Genomic DNA, 21,773 nt, shown 5'->3' with positions numbered 1-21,773 from the left:
TTTTATAAATACTTAAGGAGCATTCACTCACATTAATATATATTTTCATAAAATGTATATATCGCTTGACTGATGAAAAAACAGTTTACAAAACTGTTACAATAATAAAATTAGTAGAAAGACATTTAAAACACTAATTTGAACCCTATATTTGAAACCTATAGAAGGTTGAAATCATAGTAGGATAGATTAAAGCAAATTAAAACACATGCAAGCTTTCTAGAGTTTCAAATCACTTTCTTGGCCGTGTCCTCAATATATATTTATTTGGGTCTTATCCCCAAGAGGATTAAAAATCTGATAAAGGACCTGTTATACTGACCCCAAAGTCATCAAATATAGCTGACACAAATTCCCTTCAAATTAGTAAGAGGTCTGGAACCTTCCTCAATTGTCAAAGGAAAACAAGACTACATCCCACAAAATATTCAAGCTCATGAACAGATTTGATATATCAGATGCCCAGGAAACATCCTTCAATTGTTTTGCAATTATATAGTTTACTATCATCTGCAATGGAGTTTGCATATAAGCCTGCAGTTCTCACATGCAACCCTGATACCATGTTTTCTAAATGCTGGTGTTTTCTCTGCCATTCTAGCTTCACAGTTTCTTAAAAGAAATCCAGTTTTCAAATTTATCCATAGGAGGGATGTATTTTGATAAGAGTGGGGAGCTGACTGCCAACTTTGATATCTGGAACTGGGTCTTGTTTCCCAATAAATCTCACAGCAGAATGAAGGTTGGGAAAATCGAGGAACAGGCATCCTCCGACATAAAATTCACCATTAATCCGGAAGCCATTGTGTGGCCTGGGAACTTCAGCAAGGTGATTTAATTTATTTATTTCTTGCATTTATACCCTGTCCGGATTCATGCCCTGAAAGACTCCGGGGGAATGCCTGTGCAGTTGTTAGTAGAGTAGCATCTCCAAGAAGGGACATGATTCCAGGGAGGACTCAGGATGCAGCAGATCAATTTGTAAAAGTTGACTGAGCCAATAATAAGCTTGACAGTTCAATAGCAGACCCCTGGAAGGGCAATCTCTTAATAATTCAGTGGCAGTAAAATATAACAGTAAAAAACTTAAAATGTACAATATACTTTAAGTCAATCAATTCGGATTGAGAGAGTGAAGGAACATCAGAGAGAGAGAGTGGAATTAAGAATAACATGTGACCATGTTGGACTGCATTTATAGGCAGTTCAGGGGCAGTTTGACCTGGAAACACAGAGCTCATTCCAGATGCATGTCTGTCTCCATGAAAACCTCGGAAACCTTCCAAACACACTAGAAGGTTCCAGAACACTTCTGTTAGCTTCACCACATGATAGCCAGTGTGGTGTAGTGGTTAAGAGCGGTGGACTCGTAATCTATTGGGGGAGGAAGGGAAAGGTGAATGTTAGCCGCTTTGAGACTCCGCGTAGCGATATAGCGGGATATCAAATCCCCACAACAACCCTGTGAAGCAGGACATATTCCGAGGAAGTGAACGGCCCAAGGTCACCCAGGCAGCTTCATGGCTGAGTGGCAATTTGAACCTTGGTCTCCCAGGTTCTTGTCCAACTCTCTAACCCCTACACCACACAGGCTAAATTTGCTAAATTTGGATAATTTCTCAATACGGGCCTGTTTTATATTACCCCTAAGCTGGCCATTCCCAGGAAGACTGCCACTTCCCAGGGTACATTTCTGCTGTTTTCCTTGCTTTCTCTGTTTTGCATAGCAATTCAGTTGGAGAGGAACAAAGAGTGGAAAGGCTGTCCTTACACTTTCCCTTTTTCATCAACTCAGAGGGAGAGATGACAATTGTAACGGATTGACACAGTTTTGGAATATTTATTCCTACCTGGGTGGAAAAGAGTTAATCCACTTCCAGCCTGACTGACATAACATTCTGATGGGGGCGGGACTGTTCCCAGTTTAAAAGGAGGGAGGAGCAGTTTGGTCAGTTAGGGAGAGGGGGAGGGAGTGCTGAGATGTGAAGAAAGTTGAGAGGCCAGGAGAGTGGGAATTTAGATGTGGTTTAGGAAAGCTTGATGTTAAATGTTTGACAGAGTTATTGTACAACTGAAACAAAGTGGATAAACACATGAAACGGTAAAGAAACACCTATGTTTTTAAGATAATAAAATTCATCTCTTTTGTGTCAAGAAGAATCATCATTATTGTTCCAGCGGGGTATCAGAACTCACAGAAGTGGTGGCTCAATAGAGGACAAAACTTACCTCAGGATTAGAGGCGACAGTTTGTGTCTTACAGTTACACTGAGGAGGCTTAGGAGGATAACCGGGGGTGCCACGAAGTTGCCAGAGTGGAAAGGGCAAACTTTTACAGAGGGGAATCAAACTGAGTGAGACCCTTTACAAGAGGTTATTCCGTGAAACAGCCTAGAGTTTCTCAAGATACCAGGCCACGTAAGCTGGACGACACTCTTTACTAAGAAACCCAAAAGTAAAAAGGGGTTCATTTTAAGGCGACAGGAGAAGACGGTGGGTGGTTTCACCTCTGGATTCCTGTGTCGCGTTGTAGTAATAGAGAGGGAGGACATTTCGTCACAACAATGCATCAATGGGCCCAAAGTTGACAGAGGAGCCATAGCTGCCATGTGGACTTTAACAGCTGCCCAATAATGCCGACTGCTTATAAAAACACAAAAACACATATCACAGGAGCAAACAGGAGCAATAAATCCCACACACAGTTTAAAAGGCAATAGAGAGTTTCATTAGTTGACCTTTTCTAAATCCCTTTATCCTTTTTAAAGATGAAACTTTATGGCAGAAACAAGATGACCTCTGCACAGTCCTACAAAATTTGGAAGGGTCTCATTCCCATTTTTAAGCTTTCTAATCTGGCATCAATATTCTAAAAATGATTTTTATTTGAGCACTTTCTTCAGTCAGGGCCTTCAGATGATGTCTGCTATTTCTGTTTATCTCCTTTGATCCCCCTTCTCCTTATTTTGTAGGTCGTGCCTCGTTCAAGGTGCACCGAAAGCTGTCGCCCTGGATATGCCAGGGTGACTAAAGAAGGAGAGCCCGTTTGCTGCTATGATTGTGTTCCTTGTGCGGAAGGGACCATCTCCGTTCAGGAAGGTGGGTGAGGGAGAAGACATCTAGTCCATAGCCCTGTTCTCACAGTGTTGAACCAGGTCTTAGAGTATGGTCCTTTCAAGAGGGTCTTGTTCCCCATAGCAGTGCAGCACTCAAGTGCAAGGCCTCTCTCCCTGCCAGCCTTCAGCCAGCCCGTCCAAGATGGGGCTCTCCTTCTTCATTGCCTTCTTCTTCCCAGCACACCTTGCTAAGGACTGTCTTTTCCTGACACTTCAAATGCATACCCCATCACCATGGCAACGTCTTTTCTGCCCAGGCAAAATAATTTCTCTCAGATGGGCCATTAACAGCTTTTGTCACGTGAGGCCGCAACTTGGATGGAAGATTAGTCTGTATTTTTCCAGTAGCTTTCAATCTTCCGTTCAATACTCTGAATAATAATAATAAAACTACCATTTATTAATTTCTACGATTTGTTAATTTCCATGTCCAACATTCCCCCGCCCCCAAAGAAAAATTCCAGGGAGTTAGACTAGATGACGTTTGGTTCCCTTCCAACTCTAAGAATCTATGATTCTAAGATTCTGTTACACCACATTCATAAGTCAGGGCTTTCTTCCAGATACCCACACTATCTGAAATTAGAGGAGTATGGACAGAAATGAATTCATTTGGCTGTGGCACCCTGCTCACAGAATGCCCCTCCCCAGGGACAGTCACCTACAGCCAGCAGTGAGGTCATTCCAGCACCTTGTGATTTGTGGATTTCATTTTGATTGTGGGTTTACATGTTCTCTCTAATGAGGATGCTGTGGTTCAGTATTTTCTTTTCATTGCGGTTTTGAGATTGAAATTGTATTACAATCATGCCATGGATCTCAAATGCCTTGGCTGCTGAACAAATCGGAACTCAAAAGATCGACACCCAGATGTGAATGTTCTGCTTTATGAACGGTTTTGGGAGTCGAATGGACTCCCGGAACACATTCTGTTCGAGATCAAGGTACAACTGTGTTCCAGTTTGTACATTGATTTGCTATCTTTAATACACTCACTGGTGAGTAAATAAACCATTCATTCAGATACTTTAACGGCATTTCTCAACTTTCGAGGCTTCTGTAATTTCAGTCTCCTCCCATAAAAAAGAAGCCTAGAGTGAAAAACTACAGTGAGATCAGTAGTTTGTCGGAACCTTCCTCTTTGTCAGATTTTTGTCGGAGAGCTGTAATTTTGTTTGTGATCTTGGTGAGAGCATGGAGTCTGTGAGGTGAAGCATTTCAGAAGGACAAGGAGTGATATTCGTTTCTACATATATTAGTAATCTTTTTATACATAACTGATTATTGATTAAGTTGGCCGCTGTTGTTTTGGTTTCTGTGCATACCTTAGAGATACTTTTCATGTTAAGTAGGATAGAAATGGAACGGAGAAAAGATCAATGAATGAAATATAAACAGGAAATGTGTAAACTTTCCTTATTGGAGGAGAACACTCTGTAATCTATTCTCATACTCTGACATTTAGGAGTTCCTTGGAAGTAAATAGTAGGATACCTACATCAGAGTAAAATGCTCCAGAATGGCTTAAGCATGCCATTTTTAGTCTGTGTAGGATTTCTATTGTCCCATTGTATTGGAACACACACAGTTACAGATGTAAGAGTTTTAGTTACAGGTAGGTGATACTGAAGACCTTCTTTTCTTTTTTGCAATAATTTTTATTAAATTTTCCATTTCTGTGTTCATTGTAATTTCCATTTTTATATTCATTCCTTTAACATTTGTCATGGCTTTACATATACTTCCAACTGTATAAAAAAGGAAAAAGGAAAAAAGGGGGGAAAGAAATAAAAGAGAGAAAAAAGCAAGAAAAAGAAAAAATAGACACAAAAGTAAAAATACTATTAAGTCCACTTTCTATTCAACTTTATATATTGGACTTCCATTCTTCTTTCTTCTGTCTTTTTTTCTGTCATCTTTCCCTTTTTCGCAGGTGTTGTTTTCACAGTTCGTTTTAGTTTACTTCTCTCTTTCCCCAATTATAAACATAACATCATATATTTACTGTACCAAATTCATAAACTTCCCCCATAACCTATGCTATGTTTTAAAGTTCATATCCTGTTATCTTGTTCCAATAAAGTGTTTTCTATAATCTAGTTATGAGATTTAATTCATTTTGCTGATATTCATACATTCAACACTTCTTACTAATATATTTTACATATTTGTTTTCAGATTGTTTCTTCACCCTACTATCGGATTTTTACTATTTTTAAACTGTTTCCTTATATCCAAATTTTTCCTGTCACCCTTCATCCACTAATGGAGTTTGCTACAGTTTCCAAACCTGAAAAATCTATCCATTTCAATAGATGGAACCTCTTTAGAGTCTTCCATCACTGGAGCTTATTATCTATATAGTCTATCAAAATTTCTTCTAATTTTTGCCAAGTTTCTACATTCCTCTTATATTGTCCCACTGTGTTGGAATACACACAGTTACAGATGTAAGAGTTTTGTTAGTGATACTGAATACCTTCTTTTCTTCAGATGCAAAGCATTGCACGAAATGCCCAGAAGATCAGCATGCAAATCAAGCGCGAGACAAATGTATCCCCAAGACGATAACATTTCTGACTTATGAAGAACCCTTGGGGATTGTCCTGGTTTCCTTTGCCCTCTTCTTGTCCTTGACCACTGGCATTGTGCTAGGAATATTCATTAAATACAAGGAAACACCCATAGTCAAAGCTAACAATCGAGATTTATCCTATATCCTCCTCATCTCCCTCCTGCTTTCCTTTTTGTCCGCCTTCCTGTTCATCGGCCGGCCAAGCAAAGTGACCTGCCTAATCCGACAAACAGCCTTCAGCATCATATTTTCATTCGCTGTCTCTTCTGTGTTGGCAAAAACCATTACTGTGGTGCTGGCCTTCTTGGCCACAAAGCCAGGGAACAAGGCAAGGAGATGGCTGGGGAAGAGTCTGTCCAACTCCATTGTCCTTTCCTGTTCTAGTATGCAAATTGTCATCTGCACCATCTGGCTGGGAATCTCGCCACCCTTCCCTTCCTCCGACATGCAATCCCAGGCTGGAACAATCATCCTTCTATGCAATGAAGGATCGGTTGCCATGTTTTACACAGTCCTTGGCTACATGGGCTTCCTGGCGGCCATCTGCTTCACGGTGGCTTTCCTAGCTAGAAAGCTTCCAGGGTCCTTCAATGAAGCCAAGCTGATCACCTTCAGCATGCTGGTCTTCTGCAGTGTGTGGGTGTCCTTTGTGCCCACCTACCTGAGCACCAAGGGGAAGTACATGGTAGCTGTGCAGGTCTTCTCTATGTTGGCCTCCAGTGCTGGGCTTCTAGGCTGCATCTTCATTCCCAAGTGCTACATTATCATACTCAGGCCAGATCTGAACACAAAAGCACATCTAACTACAAAAAGTGAAGGAAGTTTCTGATTCTCAGCTTCTTTGATGTTGTTAAGGTTTACCCTACCCTGGTTTGTGTCAGGACAACTGGAAACACTATTAAAGTGACCTTTAAAGCCCTAAACGGCCTTGGTCCAGTATACCTGAAGGAGCGTCTCCACCTCCATCGCTCTGCCTGAACACTGAGGTACAGTGCCGAGGGCCTTCTGGCGGTTCCCTCACTGTGAGAAGCCAAGTTACAGGGAACCAGGCAGAGGGCCTTCTAGGTAGTGGCACCCGCCCTGTGGAACGCCCTCCCACCAGATGTCAAAAAGAAAACCAACTACCAGACTTTTAGAGGACATCTGAAGGCAGCCCTGTTTAGGGAAGCTTTAAATCTTAAAGAAATTAGTGTATTTTAATATTTCTGTTGGAAGCCGCCCAGAGTGGCTGGGGAAACCCAGCCAGATGGGTGGGGTATAAATAATAAATTATTATTATTATTATTATTATTATTATTATTATTATTAAGTGATAGAACCACAGATGACGTAAGTGTGTGTGCAATTGTCTTGCCACAAACCTCTCCACCCTTGAAAATGACTCTATGGAACAATCTTAAATTTTCAGAGGAAAATACATGTAATCTAATAAAGTGATAATATGAATGGACTCTCCTAGATGCCTATTCTATGGCAAAAAGACTGATGTTGATCAAATGGGGGGGGGGGAATGCAGCTCCCTTTAATGATTGGATCGAAGATATGTACAAACTTGCTACACATGATATGGAATTCATTTTTTAAAATACCATATCAGATTTAGGTCTGCTGAACTGCAACAAGAAGTTTCTCCCCTTTTTTTCTAATGTAGAAATTCGGCTACAAGTGATCCCCAAAGAAGAAGACAGTTTGTATCAGATCTATGGCTCCTCTCCTGCAGCTACCTGCTCTCACAGAAGATGCGCCAATGGGAAGCCATGAGCAGGGTTTTGCTGCGATGAGTATTCAGAGGCACCCTGCCTGTGACATTGGAGGTTAGCACAAAGCTAACAAGCTACAAGCCATTAATAAGCTAGTCCTCCATGAATTTGGCCAGTCCTCTTTTAAAGCCATTCTAGATCATGGACATCACGGAATCCTGTGGAAATTAATTCCACAAGTTAACTGTGTGGAAATGTACTTCCTGTTCTCTGTCCTGACTCTTCTAACAATCAGCTTCATTGGATGTCCATGAATTGTATAGTTAATAGGATTGAGGCCTAGGAGACCAAGGTTATAGTTCCACTTGGGTCCAAACTTCTAGCTTGGAGAGAGAAAAACCTTTTCCCATCTATGTTCATCACACTATGCATGAGTTTATAAACCTCAATCATGTCCTGCCTTATGAGACTTGATCCATCATAGCTTTTTTATATGTTTCTGAACTTTTCTGAAGTTGATGTCTCCTCAAATTAGCAGGGCCTAGCTGCACTACTCATGTTACTGCTGTCATAAGAGTGTATGACTCTTGCAGGCATAGTGAAAATGCTATTACTGGTCCTTCTATTTCTTCTGCTAATGCCCCATGGAGCCAGTGGGATGCTGAAAGCAAAATGCACCCTGAATCTAAATTAGGAAAGTGATCCGTTGATTTTTTATAGGTCGGGAGATTACCTGATTTGAATAAAGTTTATTGTGAGGCCCAAGCCTTTACACACACGTATATACAATAATATTAAAATTATATTACATATAATATAAAAAGGTTATGAAAGTGAAGAAGGGACCTTATCCCGAAAGCCGCCCAGAGTGGCTGGGGGAACCCGGCCAGATGGGCGGGGTATAAATAATAAATTATTATTATTATTATTGTGAGGGACAGAAGCGAGTGGGAGTGGGGAGGGGGATGTTTCGAGTGGGGAATCAGGAAGCAGAAGCCAGGGCTCAGGCAGGATAGCTGAGCCACGGCGCCGCTTGGGAAAGGAAGGGGGAAGCAGGGAAACCACGGGACGAAGACCGACCCCGGCGACCCCGGAATTGCGTAAAAAGCGCCGGGGGCGGAGATTTAGTATCCCCAGGCTACTTTGCTGGAGAAAGACGCGGGAATCTCCATTCGGAGGTTCTGCGCCGGACTGACAACATGTACTGACAACATGTATATAGCACTGCTTAAACACTGTAAATAGACTGCACTAATAAAAGGATAAAATGCAGAGCTGTGAGGAGTCATTACTCTAGAGTAGCCACCACCACCACTGTGACAATTATTATTATTATTATTATTATTATTATTATTATTATTATTATTATTATCCTTGTCGACCAAAAATCTTTCCCTGGTTTTCATGGCCTTCATCACAAAAATCGCTACCATATGAGAAATCTGAGGGTTGGCATCAGCTAGTAGAAATTTTACACGGTCCTCTGGGTTAATTATCAAGTTGCGTATAGTTTGCAGAATACTGCAAGCTCTAAAGCTCAAATACTGCCTCTAAAGCTCCAAGATGGAGGAGAAAATAATAGAGAACCCTGTGGAAATAAGGAAAAACTTTCAAAATTATTATAAACAATTGTATAAGAAAGATAAAGAACAGATGGAAAAGATCAAGCAGTTTTTGGAAAAAAATGGATTGCAAAAGATTCCAATGGAAAAGAAAAACCTACTTAATTATAGAATAACAACGCAAGAGATAGAGTACGCCACAGGTCAAATGAAGATAGGTAAAGCACCAGGACCAGATGGATTGACAGCAAAATATTATAAAACATTGAAAGACTGGCTAATAGAGCCATTGGAAGATGTGTGTAACAACATTTTAGGAGGGGACAAAGCACCCTATACCTGGAAGGATGCTTTTGTAACTTTGATACCGAAACCAGATATGGACACAAGGCAAATGAAGAATTACCGCCCCATCTCCCTGTTAAATGTGGATTACAAAAATTTTGCAAGTATTTTGGCCGCAAGATTGAAGAAGGTATTGAAAGATCAGATTCATCAAGATCAAGCAGGCTTTTTGCCTGCAAGACATATGAAAGATAGTATTAGAAACATCATTGATATTTTAGAGCGATTGGAAATAAAGATCAATACTAAAGCTGTGTTAATGTTCATCGATGCGGAAAAGGCCTTTGATAATGTTTCTTGGAGTTTTATGATACAAAATTAGGAAAATATGGAGGATCGGCAGGGCTTTATCAATGGTTTAAAAGCAATTTATTCTGACCAGAAGGCAAAGATTATTGTAAATAATGTGTCTCAGAGGAAATTAGAATTGAAAAGGGTACCAGGCAAGGGTGCCCACTTTCCCCTCTGCTTTTTATAACAGTCCTGGAAGTTTTACTTAGTATGATTAGAAAAAATGAGGAAGTGAAAGGTATTGTAGTAGGTTCTAAACAATAGTTAAACAATAAGTTAAAAGCCTTTGCTGATGACTTAGTATTGACTTTGCAAGATCCAGAGACAAGTGCAATCAGAGCACTGGAAGTGATTCAAGAGTTCAGACAGCTGGCAGGATTTAAATTAAATAAAATAAAGACCAAAGTATTAGGTAAAAATTCATCACCAGAGGAAATTAATAGAATACAGGATATCACTGGGTTGACATTTGTGAAAAAGGTGAAATACTTGGGGGTGAATATGACTGCATAAAATATTAATTTGTTTAAGAATAATTATGAGAAATTGTGGAAAGAGATCAAGTATGATTTAGAAGGTTGGTCAAATTTGAAGTTGTCCATTATGGGCCGCATTTCTGTTATAAAAATGAATGTATTGCCAAAGATGTCATTTCCATTTCAAGCATTACATATTGTTGACAATGTTGGTTGTTTTAAAGAATGGCAAAAGGTATTATCAAAATTTATCTGGCAAGGGAAAAAACCAAGAATCAAGTATAAACTTTTCACGGATGTTAAAGAAAGAGGAGGTTTTTCCCTGCCAGATTTGAAGTTATACTTTGAAGCAGCAGCCTTCTGTTGGTTAAGAGAATGGTTTCTGTTAGACAATGATGACATACTTGATTTGGAAGGACATGACAATGCGTTTGGATGGCATGCATATCTATGGTATGACAAAGTTAAGGTCCATAAAGGTTTTAAAAGTCATATTATTAGAAAATCATTGTATAATGTATGGAAGAGGTATACAGATTTGTTAGAACCAAAAACACCCAGGTGGATTTCACCAGCAGAAGCTAAGGCGCAAAAAAGATTGAATATGTCAACAAAGTGGCTAAAATATAATGACATTCTGGTAGAGGAAGGTGAACAGGTGAGGTTAAAATCATATGAGGTGTTGAAGAGTAAGGTTAATGATTGGTTACAATATCAGCAAATTAATGAAATGTACAAAATGGATAAAAAAGTTGGTTTTCAAATGAAAAAGTCTAAACTGGAAATGGAATTGTTAGAATCGAAAAGTAAGAATTTGTCAAAAATGTATAATTTATTGTTGGAATGGCATACGAAAGATGAGCAAACAAAATGTGTAATGATTAAATGGGCAAATGATGTAGGACATAATATCATGGTGGAAGACTGGGAAAGGTTGTGGAAGTATAATATGAAACTTACCGCGTGTACAGTGTTAAAAGAAAATTTGATGAAAATGATGTATAGATGATGACTTCCGGGTTGCTCGCTGCTGTGGCTGCGTCGGAATTGCTGAGAGGAGCCTCGAGGCGATTCATTACAGGAGGAGAAAAGCGGGTTTCTGAAGGCAGCGGAACCCCAAAACCCACGAAGGAAAAGTTCGGGGTCCCTGGGCAAAAGTGGTGCCGAAAAAAGGGCGGGAAAGGGGGTTTTAAGCCTGAAAAAAGCACAGAGCCCTGGCGCTTGGAACGGCCCGCTCCCCTGTGAGCTGCCTCAGGGCGGAGCCCAGCTTTGCGAAAATACTTCATCATAAAGAATAAGACTAAAGAGCGGAGCTAAGGACATTTTAGTACGCTAGAAACGTTCAGCTATCGGGGGCTCTGCTATGCTTAGCAATTTAAGTGACTGAAGATAACTATAAGAAACGACAACGGAACTTATCTTTAGTCCCGGTGGACTTGCTAGTAGAAATTTTACACAGTCCTCTGGGTTAATTATCGAGTTGGGTATAGTTTGCAGAATACTGCCTCTAAAGCTCAAATACTGCCTCTAAAGCTCAAATACTGCCTCTAAAGCTCCAAGATGGAGGAGAAAATAATACAGAACCCTATAAGGAAAAACTTTCAAATTTATTATAAACAATTGTATAAGAAAGTTAAAGAACAGATGGAAAAGATCAAGCAGTTTTTTTTTGAAAAAAATGGATTGCAAAAGATTCCAATGGAAAAGAAAAACCTACTTAATTATAGAATAACAACGCAAGAGATAGAGTACGCCATAGGTCAAATGAAGATAGGTAAAGCACCAGGACCAGATGGATTGACAGCAAAATATTATAAAACATTGAAAGACTGGCTAATAGAGCCATTGGAAGATGTGTGTAACAACATTTTAGGAGGGGACAAAGCACCCTATACCTGGAAGGATGCTTTTGTAACTTTGATACCGAAACCAGATATGGACACAAGGCAAATGAAGAATTACCGCCCCATCTCCCTGTTAAATGTGGATTACAAAAATTTTGCAAGTATTTTGGCCGCAAGATTGAAGAAGGTATTGAAAGATCAGATTCATCAAGATCAAGCAGGCTTTTTGCCTGCAAGACATATGAAAGATAGTATTAGAAACATCATTGATATTTTAGAGCGATTGGAAATAAAGATCAATACTAAAGCTGTGTTAATGTTCATCGATGCGGAAAAGGCCTTTGATAATGTTTCTTGGAGTTTTATGATACAAAATTAGGAAAATATGGAGGATCGGCAGGGCTTTATCAATGGTTTAAAAGCAATTTATTCTGACCAGAAGGCAAAGATTATTGTAAATAATGTGTCTCAGAGGAAATTAGAATTGAAAAGGGTACCAGGCAAGGGTGCCCACTTTCCCCTCTGCTTTTTATAACAGTCCTGGAAGTTTTACTTAGTATGATTAGAAAAAATGAGGAAGTGAAAGGTATTGTAGTAGGTTCTAAACAATAGTTAAACAATAAGTTAAAAGCCTTTGCTGATGACTTAGTATTGACTTTGCAAGATCCAGAGACAAGTGCAATCAGAGCACTGGAAGTGATTCAAGAGTTCAGACAGCTGGCAGGATTTAAATTAAATAAAATAAAGACCAAAGTATTAGGTAAAAATTCATCACCAGAGGAAATTAATAGAATACAGGATATCACTGGGTTGACATTTGTGAAAAAGGTGAAATACTTGGGGGTGAATATGACTGCATAAAATATTAATTTGTTTAAGAATAATTATGAGAAATTGTGGAAAGAGATCAAGTATGATTTAGAAGGTTGGTCAAATTTGAAGTTGTCCATTATGGGCCGCATTTCTGTTATAAAAATGAATGTATTGCCAAAGATGTCATTTCCATTTCAAGCATTACATATTGTTGACAATGTTGGTTGTTTTAAAGAATGGCAAAAGGTATTATCAAAATTTATCTGGCAAGGGAAAAAACCAAGAATCAAGTATAAACTTTTCACGGATGTTAAAGAAAGAGGAGGTTTTTCCCTGCCAGATTTGAAGTTATACTTTGAAGCAGCAGCCTTCTGTTGGTTAAGAGAATGGTTTCTGTTAGACAATGATGACATACTTGATTTGGAAGGACATGACAATGCGTTTGGATGGCATGCATATCTATGGTATGACAAAGTTAAGGTCCATAAAGGTTTTAAAAGTCATATTATTAGAAAATCATTGTATAATGTATGGAAGAGGTATACAGATTTGTTAGAACCAAAAACACCCAGGTGGATTTCACCAGCAGAAGCTAAGGCGCAAAAAAGATTGAATATGTCAACAAAGTGGCTAAAATATAATGACATTCTGGTAGAGGAAGGTGAACAGGTGAGGTTAAAATCATATGAGGTGTTGAAGAGTAAGGTTAATGATTGGTTACAATATCAGCAAATTAATGAAATGTACAAAATGGATAAAAAAGTTGGTTTTCAAATGAAAAAGTCTAAACTGGAAATGGAATTGTTAGAATCGAAAAGTAAGAATTTGTCAAAAATGTATAATTTATTGTTGGAATGGCATACGAAAGATGAGCAAACAAAATGTGTAATGATTAAATGGGCAAATGATGTAGGACATAATATCATGGTGGAAGACTGGGAAAGGTTGTGGAAGTATAATATGAAACTTACCGCGTGTACAGTGTTAAAAGAAAATTTGATGAAAATGATGTATAGATGATGACTTCCGGGTTGCTCGCTGCTGTGGCTGCGTCGGAATTGCTGAGAGGAGCCTCGAGGCGATTCATTACAGGAGGAGAAAAGCGGGTTTCTGAAGGCAGCGGAACCCCAAAACCCACGAAGGAAAAGTTCGGGGTCCCTGGGCAAAAGTGGTGCCGAAAAAAGGGCGGGAAAGGGGGTTTTAAGCCTGAAAAAAGCACAGAGCCCTGGCGCTTGGAACGGCCCGCTCCCCTGTGAGCTGCCTCAGGGCGGAGCCCAGCTTTGCGAAAATACTTCATCATAAAGAATAAGACTAAAGAGCGGAGCTAAGGACATTTTAGTACGCTAGAAACGTTCAGCTATCGGGGGCTCTGCTATGCTTAGCAATTTAAGTGACTGAAGATAACTATAAGAAACGACAACGGAACTTATCTTTAGTCCCGGTGGACTTGCTAGTAGAAATTTTACACAGTCCTCTGGGTTAATTATCGAGTTGGGTATAGTTTGCAGAATACTGCCTCTAAAGCTCAAATACTGCCTCTAAAGCTCAAATACTGCCTCTAAAGCTCCAAGATGGAGGAGAAAATAATACAGAACCCTATAAGGAAAAACTTTCAAATTTATTATAAACAATTGTATAAGAAAGTTAAAGAACAGATGGAAAAGATCAAGCAGTTTTTTTTTTTGAAAAAAATGGATTGCAAAAGATTCCAATGGAAAAGAAAAACCTACTTAATTATAGAATAACAACGCAAGAGATAGAGTACGCCATAGGTCAAATGAAGATAGGTAAAGCACCAGGACCAGATGGATTGACAGCAAAATATTATAAAACATTGAAAGACTGGCTAATAGAGCCATTGGAAGATGTGTGTAACAACATTTTAGGAGGGGACAAAGCACCCTATACCTGGAAGGATGCTTTTGTAACTTTGATACCGAAACCAGAGACAAGTGCAATCAGAGCACTGGAAGTGATTCAAGAGTTCAGACAGCTGGCAGGATTTAAATTAAATTAAAAAAGATCAAAGTATTAGGAAAAAGTTTATCACCAGAGGAAATTCATAGAATACAGGATATCACTGGGTTGACATTTGTGGAAAAGGTGAATACTTGGGGGTGAATATGACTGCAAAAAATATTAATTTGTTTAAGAATAATTATGAGAAATTGTGGAAAGACAGCAGCCTTTTGTTGGTTAAGAGAATGGTTTCTGTTAGACAATGATGACATACTTGATTTGGAAGGACATGACAATGCGTTTGGATGGCATGCATATCTATGGTATGACAAAGTTAAGGTCCATAAAGGTTTTAAAAGTCATATTATTAGAAAATCCTTGTATAATGTATGGGATAGGTATACAGATTTGTTAGAACCAAAAACACCCAGGTGGATTTTACCAGCAGAAGCTAAGGCGCAAAAAAGATTGAATATGTCAACAAAGTGGCTAAAATATAATGACATTCTGGTGGAGGAAGGTGAACAGGTGAAGTTAAAATCATATGCGGTGTTGAAGAGTAAGGTTAATGATTGGTTACAATATCAGCAAATTAATGAAATGTACAAAATGGATACAAAAGTTGGTTTTCAAATGAAAAAGTCTAAACTGGAAATGGAATTGTTAGAATCGAAAAGTAAGAATTTGTCAAAAATGTATAATTTATTGTTGGAATGGCATACGAAAGATGAGCAAACAAAATGTGTAATGATTAAATGGGCAAATGATGTAGGACATAATATCATGGTGGAAGACTGGGAAAGGTTGTGGAAGTATAATATGAAATTTACCGCGTGTACAGTGTTAAAATAAAATTTGATGGAAATGATGTATAGATGATATCTGACTCCGGTAAAGTTAGCTAAGATTTATCACAAACAAGATTATAAATCTTGGAAATGTAAAAATCAAGAAGGAACTTTCTTCCACATGTGGTGGACGTGCCCCCAAGTGAGAGACTTCTGGGAAAAGATTTATAATGAATTGAAAAAAGTGTTGAAAAACACCTTTGTTAAGAAACCAGAAGCCTTCTTACTTGGGATAACGGGAGATGAAATACCTAGGAAGGATGTTACTTTTTTTTAGTATGCCACAACAGCTGCAAGAATTCTACTTGCAAAGAATTGGAAGAATGAAGAATTACCAACAGTGGATGAATGGCAGAAGAAGGTGATAGAATTTATGGAACTGCCTGAGTTGACCAGGAGACTCCGGGATCGGAGTGAAGTAGCAGTGGAAGAAGATTGGAAGAAATTCAAAATTTATTTAAAGAATGAGCGTATAATAGATTAGAATCAGTGGAAGTGAGAGAGATATAAAGAGATTGTAGATAATACAATGGTGTGAAATAAGTATTGTTAGAAGATAGTTATAATTGAATTAAAAGGAAATATATAGATAGAGTGTAAAATGGTAAGATATAAAGATAAATAAGGTAATATTAAGTAAAATTTAGAGTTTATATAAGAATTAGAGATTACTAAGGATGATCTGTAAAGGAACGCAGAAGGAGGTGTAATGAGGAAGTCATTAGATTAGAACTAAGGGTTAGAATTTTTGTTTTTGTTTTTTTGTATTTTTTGTATTTTGTATTTTTTGTGTTTTGTATTTTTGTATGTTTTTGTTGTTTGTTTAAATAAATCTTAATAAATACATTAAAAAAACTAAAGCTCAAATACAGAGGACAATGAAATTTTTTTTTTATAAAGTCTCTGAAGTGTGGGATCAACGATATCCGACACGTAGTTGGCACAGACTTTAACTGCTTTTAAGCTGGGGAACCAATAAGAGAACCCAGAATTTTTTATCTTAAAGATATCTAAAGAGGCATCCCTGTCAAAAATCCGTTCTTGAATTTTATCAGGGCTCCAAGATTTAAGAGCATTAAACTCGGGAAGGGTATATCTGGCCAATATATCTGAAAGGTTTTGACGCCAAATGGAATTTTGTTGGAAGAAAGCATAAGCTTGTTTAGCCAATAAAGTATCCGGGGCATTTGCAAGATTGATAAATGAACGCAAAAATCTTAAATGGGCCCTAGCAGACACTTCCACTCTTAAGAAAGCTGCTGGGGTTCCTTGAGGTAGGCCTAATTTTTTTTTTTTTAGCAAAGAGTTTTGTAGAGTTTTGAGCTGATCTAGCAGCTTCTGGTTCCACCCCCAGAGTTCTACCCCTTTATCCTTTATTCACTTTATCCTTTATTCACTTTATTCTTTCCGTAGACTCTGCCCTCTTCTCCTACAGGTCTTTTTAAAGACAGCTCTGCTCCAACCCCATGTGAAGCAGAGCGTGGAGAGCAGGATTTAACCCAGAAAAGCGGTGCAGAGCATTGCGTGAACATGTAGAGTCCCCCCCCCCAACCCCAGGCGACCCCTGTGCGGAATAATAACACTAAGTGCCTCTTGGTCTCTTTGATATCCTGCAAACTGGGAGGTTGATTCTGAACACTTTATTTTTTGGGGGTGGTTCAGTTTAATTAATACAAAGGCAGCATCTAGGGAACAGGTGATCATCTCTTTTCCTGCTTCTTGGGTGTGTTGTCAAACTTCTGCAACTTGCTCAGGTCCTGTTGAATCGAATTGTTGGCCCGGGTTGGGAAGGAATTGGACAATATTTTGACTGTCAATTGCTCCATTTGTGGGGTGCTGTTAAATGCAGGGTTTTCTCTGCAAAACATTTGCCAAACTTTAGTGCTGGTTGGAGTGAATCAGACTACAGTACATTTAGTTTTTGGGTGTAAACTAGAAACCCTGGTTTGATGTATGAATTACTTGGTTTGTGGGGAGAAGAAGTGGCTTCAAGAAAGGCTAACTAAGTGGGCTGGGGAAATTGTTGGAACAACTTCACAAGTCCCGTTGAGTTTGGGAACAGGTGCTACTCATCATGAACTCCTTAATCTAGACCTTCTTCTCAGCCATGATTTAATGTTGCTACGGAAGGTAAATGGCATTTCCGTGCGCTGCTCTGGTTTTGCCAGAAGCGGCTTAGTCATGCCAGTAAAGTGAGATGAGCGCCGCAACCCCAGAGTCGTTCGCGACTGGACTTAACTGTCAGGGGTCCTTTACCTTTACTGTTGGAAAACAGCAAAGGCATTTCCTTCTTCTGTGCATGTAATACGTAAAACCACACAAGGCACTGCTTGTCTCACAACCTAGCCAGCAGTTGTTTGAAGCCACTATGTCTATGATACCATAACTCTGCCTATGAAACCTGAGAGATTTTGTTTCCTGTCCTCTCCGGACAAAATGTCTGCTATTTCTCTCTTTCCTCCCTTCTCATCTTGTCAATAGTTCCTGTCAAGACTCTGAGCTCCAGAAACTGTAAGTTATCTTTCAAATCAAATTCACCCAAGCAGCAAGTTCTCCTAAAACCATTTATTTTCTTGTTGGAGCACCTGGACAAGTTCATACTCCTTCAAGAGGACGGTTGAAACAATGGTTTGTTTATTCATTTATTTGCAGTCCAACATTAGAGAACCCTTCTCCATACCTGTCCCCCTTATTTGCCATTCAAGAGATCAACCAGAATCCTCAGCTTTTACCCAATGTCACCCTGGGCTACAACATCTATGAGGCTGCTTTTGATGTCAGAACAGCGGCTGATGCCATGCTAGACAGCATTCCAAGCTACAGCTGTGGAAGACAGAGTAATATTATAGCTGTTTTTGAAGCAACTACTTCTGAAATTGGCAGCCAGATTTCAAGCATGTTGGGCATCTACAAAATGCCCCAGGTAGGTCTTTGGAGGGGATTGGAGACCAGCTATGTTTCCTTCCTCTTTTCTATATCTCCACCAGTGTTGAGAAACGCGTTCACCCCGCCAGAGGTTTCTGAACTACCAAGCCATCCATTCCTGGCCATTTACCATCCTTGTGGGGACTGATGGGACTTGTAGTTCAGCAACATCCTGCGGGCCAAATTTTCCCAATCCCTGCTCTCCAGGGAACACAAATCACACGCACCCAAAAAGGGAGACCATAGAAAGAATCTCACATTTTAAGAAAGTGGGAACTGATTTGGAAAGCCCTCGGTCTCTTTCTCTCACCCACACCTGACTGGCATAGAAAGTAGTAGTATCATCATAGTTCAATATAGTTCCTTACTCCCCAAGAGTTCTTGTTTCTTAAGAAGACCAGTGGTTGTCTCTAGAAGCTAATTAAGCATGGCGATTAAGCTTCCTGCACTCCTGCAGACCATGTCACTGCTTAGCTTCTGCCTCTGGCTCTCCTTCTGTGAAGTTGCCCACTGTGATTATAGGAAGAGGTTGGAATGCCATGTCCCCTGAAAGCCCCAGATGCCCTATTCTGCCTCAATATTCATTGGGGCCACTTCCTCATCAGAGGCATGAAATGCTTCCCAGAAGCAACTGGTTAGCCACTGTGAGAACAGGATGCTGGATTAGATGTCACATGATCATTGGCCTTGTCATGTGACAGGGCCTTTCTTTTGTATTCCTGAAAACAAGACACCAATCCTTTTCTTACCAGATCAGTTTGGGCTCTACTGCATATGATCTTAAAGGAAAAAAACAGTTTCCTTTTATCTACTGGATGGTCCCAAAAGAAAAAACCCAGTACAGGGGGATTGTCAAGTTGCTGCTGCATTTTGGATGGACTTGGGTTGGTCTCTTTGTTCCAGACAATGGCAATGGAGAAAGGTTCCTGAGTGCCATCAAACCTCTGCTGCTCCACAGTGAGATTTGTGTTGCTTTCTTGGAAATAATTCCTTTTTCCGTCCAGATGATGTCATCCTTACGTTGTAAACCATCTCTCCTGAGACAAGTCAAGGTGTTCATTTACTATGGAGACTCACATGGAAGTTATATAATCACATACTTACAACGCTTTCAGGAAGTGAAGAGATCTCAGGGGATAGTCTGGATCACAACGGATGTTCTGGACATTGACGAGATTTTGTTTTGTGGTTTTCCTTACAACACGCCTGGCCAAGGTTCTTTGTCCTTTGTAAGGAATACACCAAGACAGACAGAATGTAGATACTATAATCGACTTTCATACACATCTGAACCGTTTTGTCGGAGAGCATTCTCTTGTTCATGTTCGAACAATGTGGTGTCTATTGAGGGTTGGACAAGATGCACAGAACAATGGGGAACTTTGTCCCAGGAGCAGATTGAGGCAATCTGGTCTCAAGATCGCTACAGCACTTACTACGGGATCCAACTTGTTGCTCAGGCTTTAAATACTGCATATTCATCCAGATCAAAATGGAGGTTAATGGCAGGTAGAGGAGAGAGATTGGAACGTCAAAGGTTGCAGCCATGGCAGGTCTGTCCTCTCCCCTTTTTTGCAAATACCTCGTCCATCTCTGGAATCTTAATTGGAGTTTATATTTTTGTAGTTGATCTCATTGCGATTATCTTTAGTTGGGCGTCTTGAGAATTTTTTGTTATTTTTCATCCATCTTTGTAGCTGTACTATCCTTTGAAACTAATTAATAAAGAAAAGTATGGGGAAATATTGCTTCACAACATAGGATTTTTAAATACTTAAGGAGCATTCACTCACATTAATATATATTTTCATAAAATGTATATATCGCTTGACTGATGAAAAAACAGTTTACAAAACTGTTACAATAATAAAATTAGTAGAAAGACATTTAAAACACTAATTTGAACCCTATATTTGAAACCTATAGAAAGTTGAAATCATAGTAGGATAGATTAAAGCAAATTAAAACACATGCAAGCTTTCTAGAGTTTCAAATCACTTTCTTGGCCATGTCCTCAATATATGTTTATTTGGGTCTTATCCCCAAGAGGATTAAAAATCTGATAAAGGACCGGTTATACTGACCCCAAAGTCATCAAATATAGCTGACACAAGTTCGCTACAAATTAGTAAGAGGTCTGGAACCTTCCTCAATTGTCAAAGGAAAACAAGATTGTGTGGCAATGTCCCTCCCTCCCCGGAAATAATGCACACGACACAAAGAAGTAAGTTTAAGTGGGTGAAAAGGCCACAACTTTATTGGTTAAGGATGTGGAGCGGTATTGGCTTAGGCATTGGACCCTAACCGACTATATCCGACTGCAACCCGTGTGTTACAGTCTGGGAGAAATTAACCACCAGAAAGGAGCCCAGTGATATGTATCTACTGAGACACCTCCTGTGGCCACCGTTGGGGGGTGCTCTAAGGCCCTGACCTCCGTAGGCCCAGGACAAAGCTACCGCCCCCGGAACCCCTTTAACGGGATTAAATCTCCAAATTTGGGCAGAGGATGACGCAATCTGCCCCCCCATTCTTTATCTATGCAGCTTTCCAATGCCTAACCGCCAATCGAGCCCCAAAGGCTCGCCGCCAATACCCTCACACCCGCAACCAATGCTCTAGCCCCCTAATTATGTCAGTTAACCAAATGTCGTTCCCCCGGGGTGAAAGGTGTACTCCGTCGTTACGATAGAGGGCTGCTTCAGTGCGTACTAGTTCTGGGTGGGAAATTATCTGCCCATTCAAACCTAGAACCCTGCGCAATACAAATGAATTCAATAGCCTTCTGGTTCTGTTCAATGCCTTCGGGCAGAGTCCCTCGCGCCAAACGCGCCTCTGCAACAAGGCGGACCACATCAGCGTCATCCCCGGGAAAGAAGCCCGTAGCTTGTCAAAGTCCTCAAAGATGTTCCATTTCAATTCCACTGCATTTCGATATGCCAAATCATTCTCCCCCAGCTGAATGACCAGCGCATGAGGGGGCCCAACTGAAGCAGCCCTTTCCAAGACAGCAGGGAGGAGTTCTTTCCAGCGCATACCGCGCCTGGCAATCCACGATATTTTAACGTTTTTTGGGAGGCCGAGATCACTCCCAAGACCGGTTTCCATGGCCCTTTGTTTGGCCCAGTGCACAATGCTGTGACCCGCAATCCACACATTGATGCGGCGCCCACCTGCAAGGAAACAGTGACAAACAGGGGATCAGTTGATGGCAGACTGAGGAACGTTAATGGTTTGCGGCTAGGAGGTAGGGCGCAGGTAACTTCTATAAGCATTCGACTTCCACCTTCCTATTTCTTGAATCCTTTCTGCTGAAAGG

The 21,773-nt window shown here is 39.9% G+C and overlaps 1 protein-coding gene across 1 annotated transcript in view; it reads left to right on the top strand.

Annotated features, from left to right (window-relative positions):
• LOC132591604 (vomeronasal type-2 receptor 26-like) overlaps window positions 1–21,416 on the top strand; it is a 36,474-nt gene extending 15,058 nt beyond the window's left edge. The window contains exons 3-7 of the mRNA XM_060270879.1: window positions 602–829; window positions 2,973–3,099; window positions 5,610–6,503; window positions 18,235–18,452; window positions 21,267–21,416. Coding sequence (XP_060126862.1) covers window positions 602–829; window positions 2,973–3,099; window positions 5,610–6,503; window positions 18,235–18,452; window positions 21,267–21,416 — 1,617 coding nt within the window. The remainder of the gene's footprint in view (window positions 1–601; window positions 830–2,972; window positions 3,100–5,609; window positions 6,504–18,234; window positions 18,453–21,266) is intronic.
• Window positions 21,417–21,773: the final 357 nt, after the last annotated feature.

This window comes from Zootoca vivipara, chromosome 2 (assembly GCF_963506605.1).
Source record: "Zootoca vivipara chromosome 2, rZooViv1.1, whole genome shotgun sequence".
NCBI classification, from domain to species: domain Eukaryota; kingdom Metazoa; phylum Chordata; class Lepidosauria; order Squamata; family Lacertidae; genus Zootoca; species Zootoca vivipara.
Note: the sequence above shows the minus strand (reverse complement) of the source record. Positions and strands in the feature narration are given on the sequence as shown.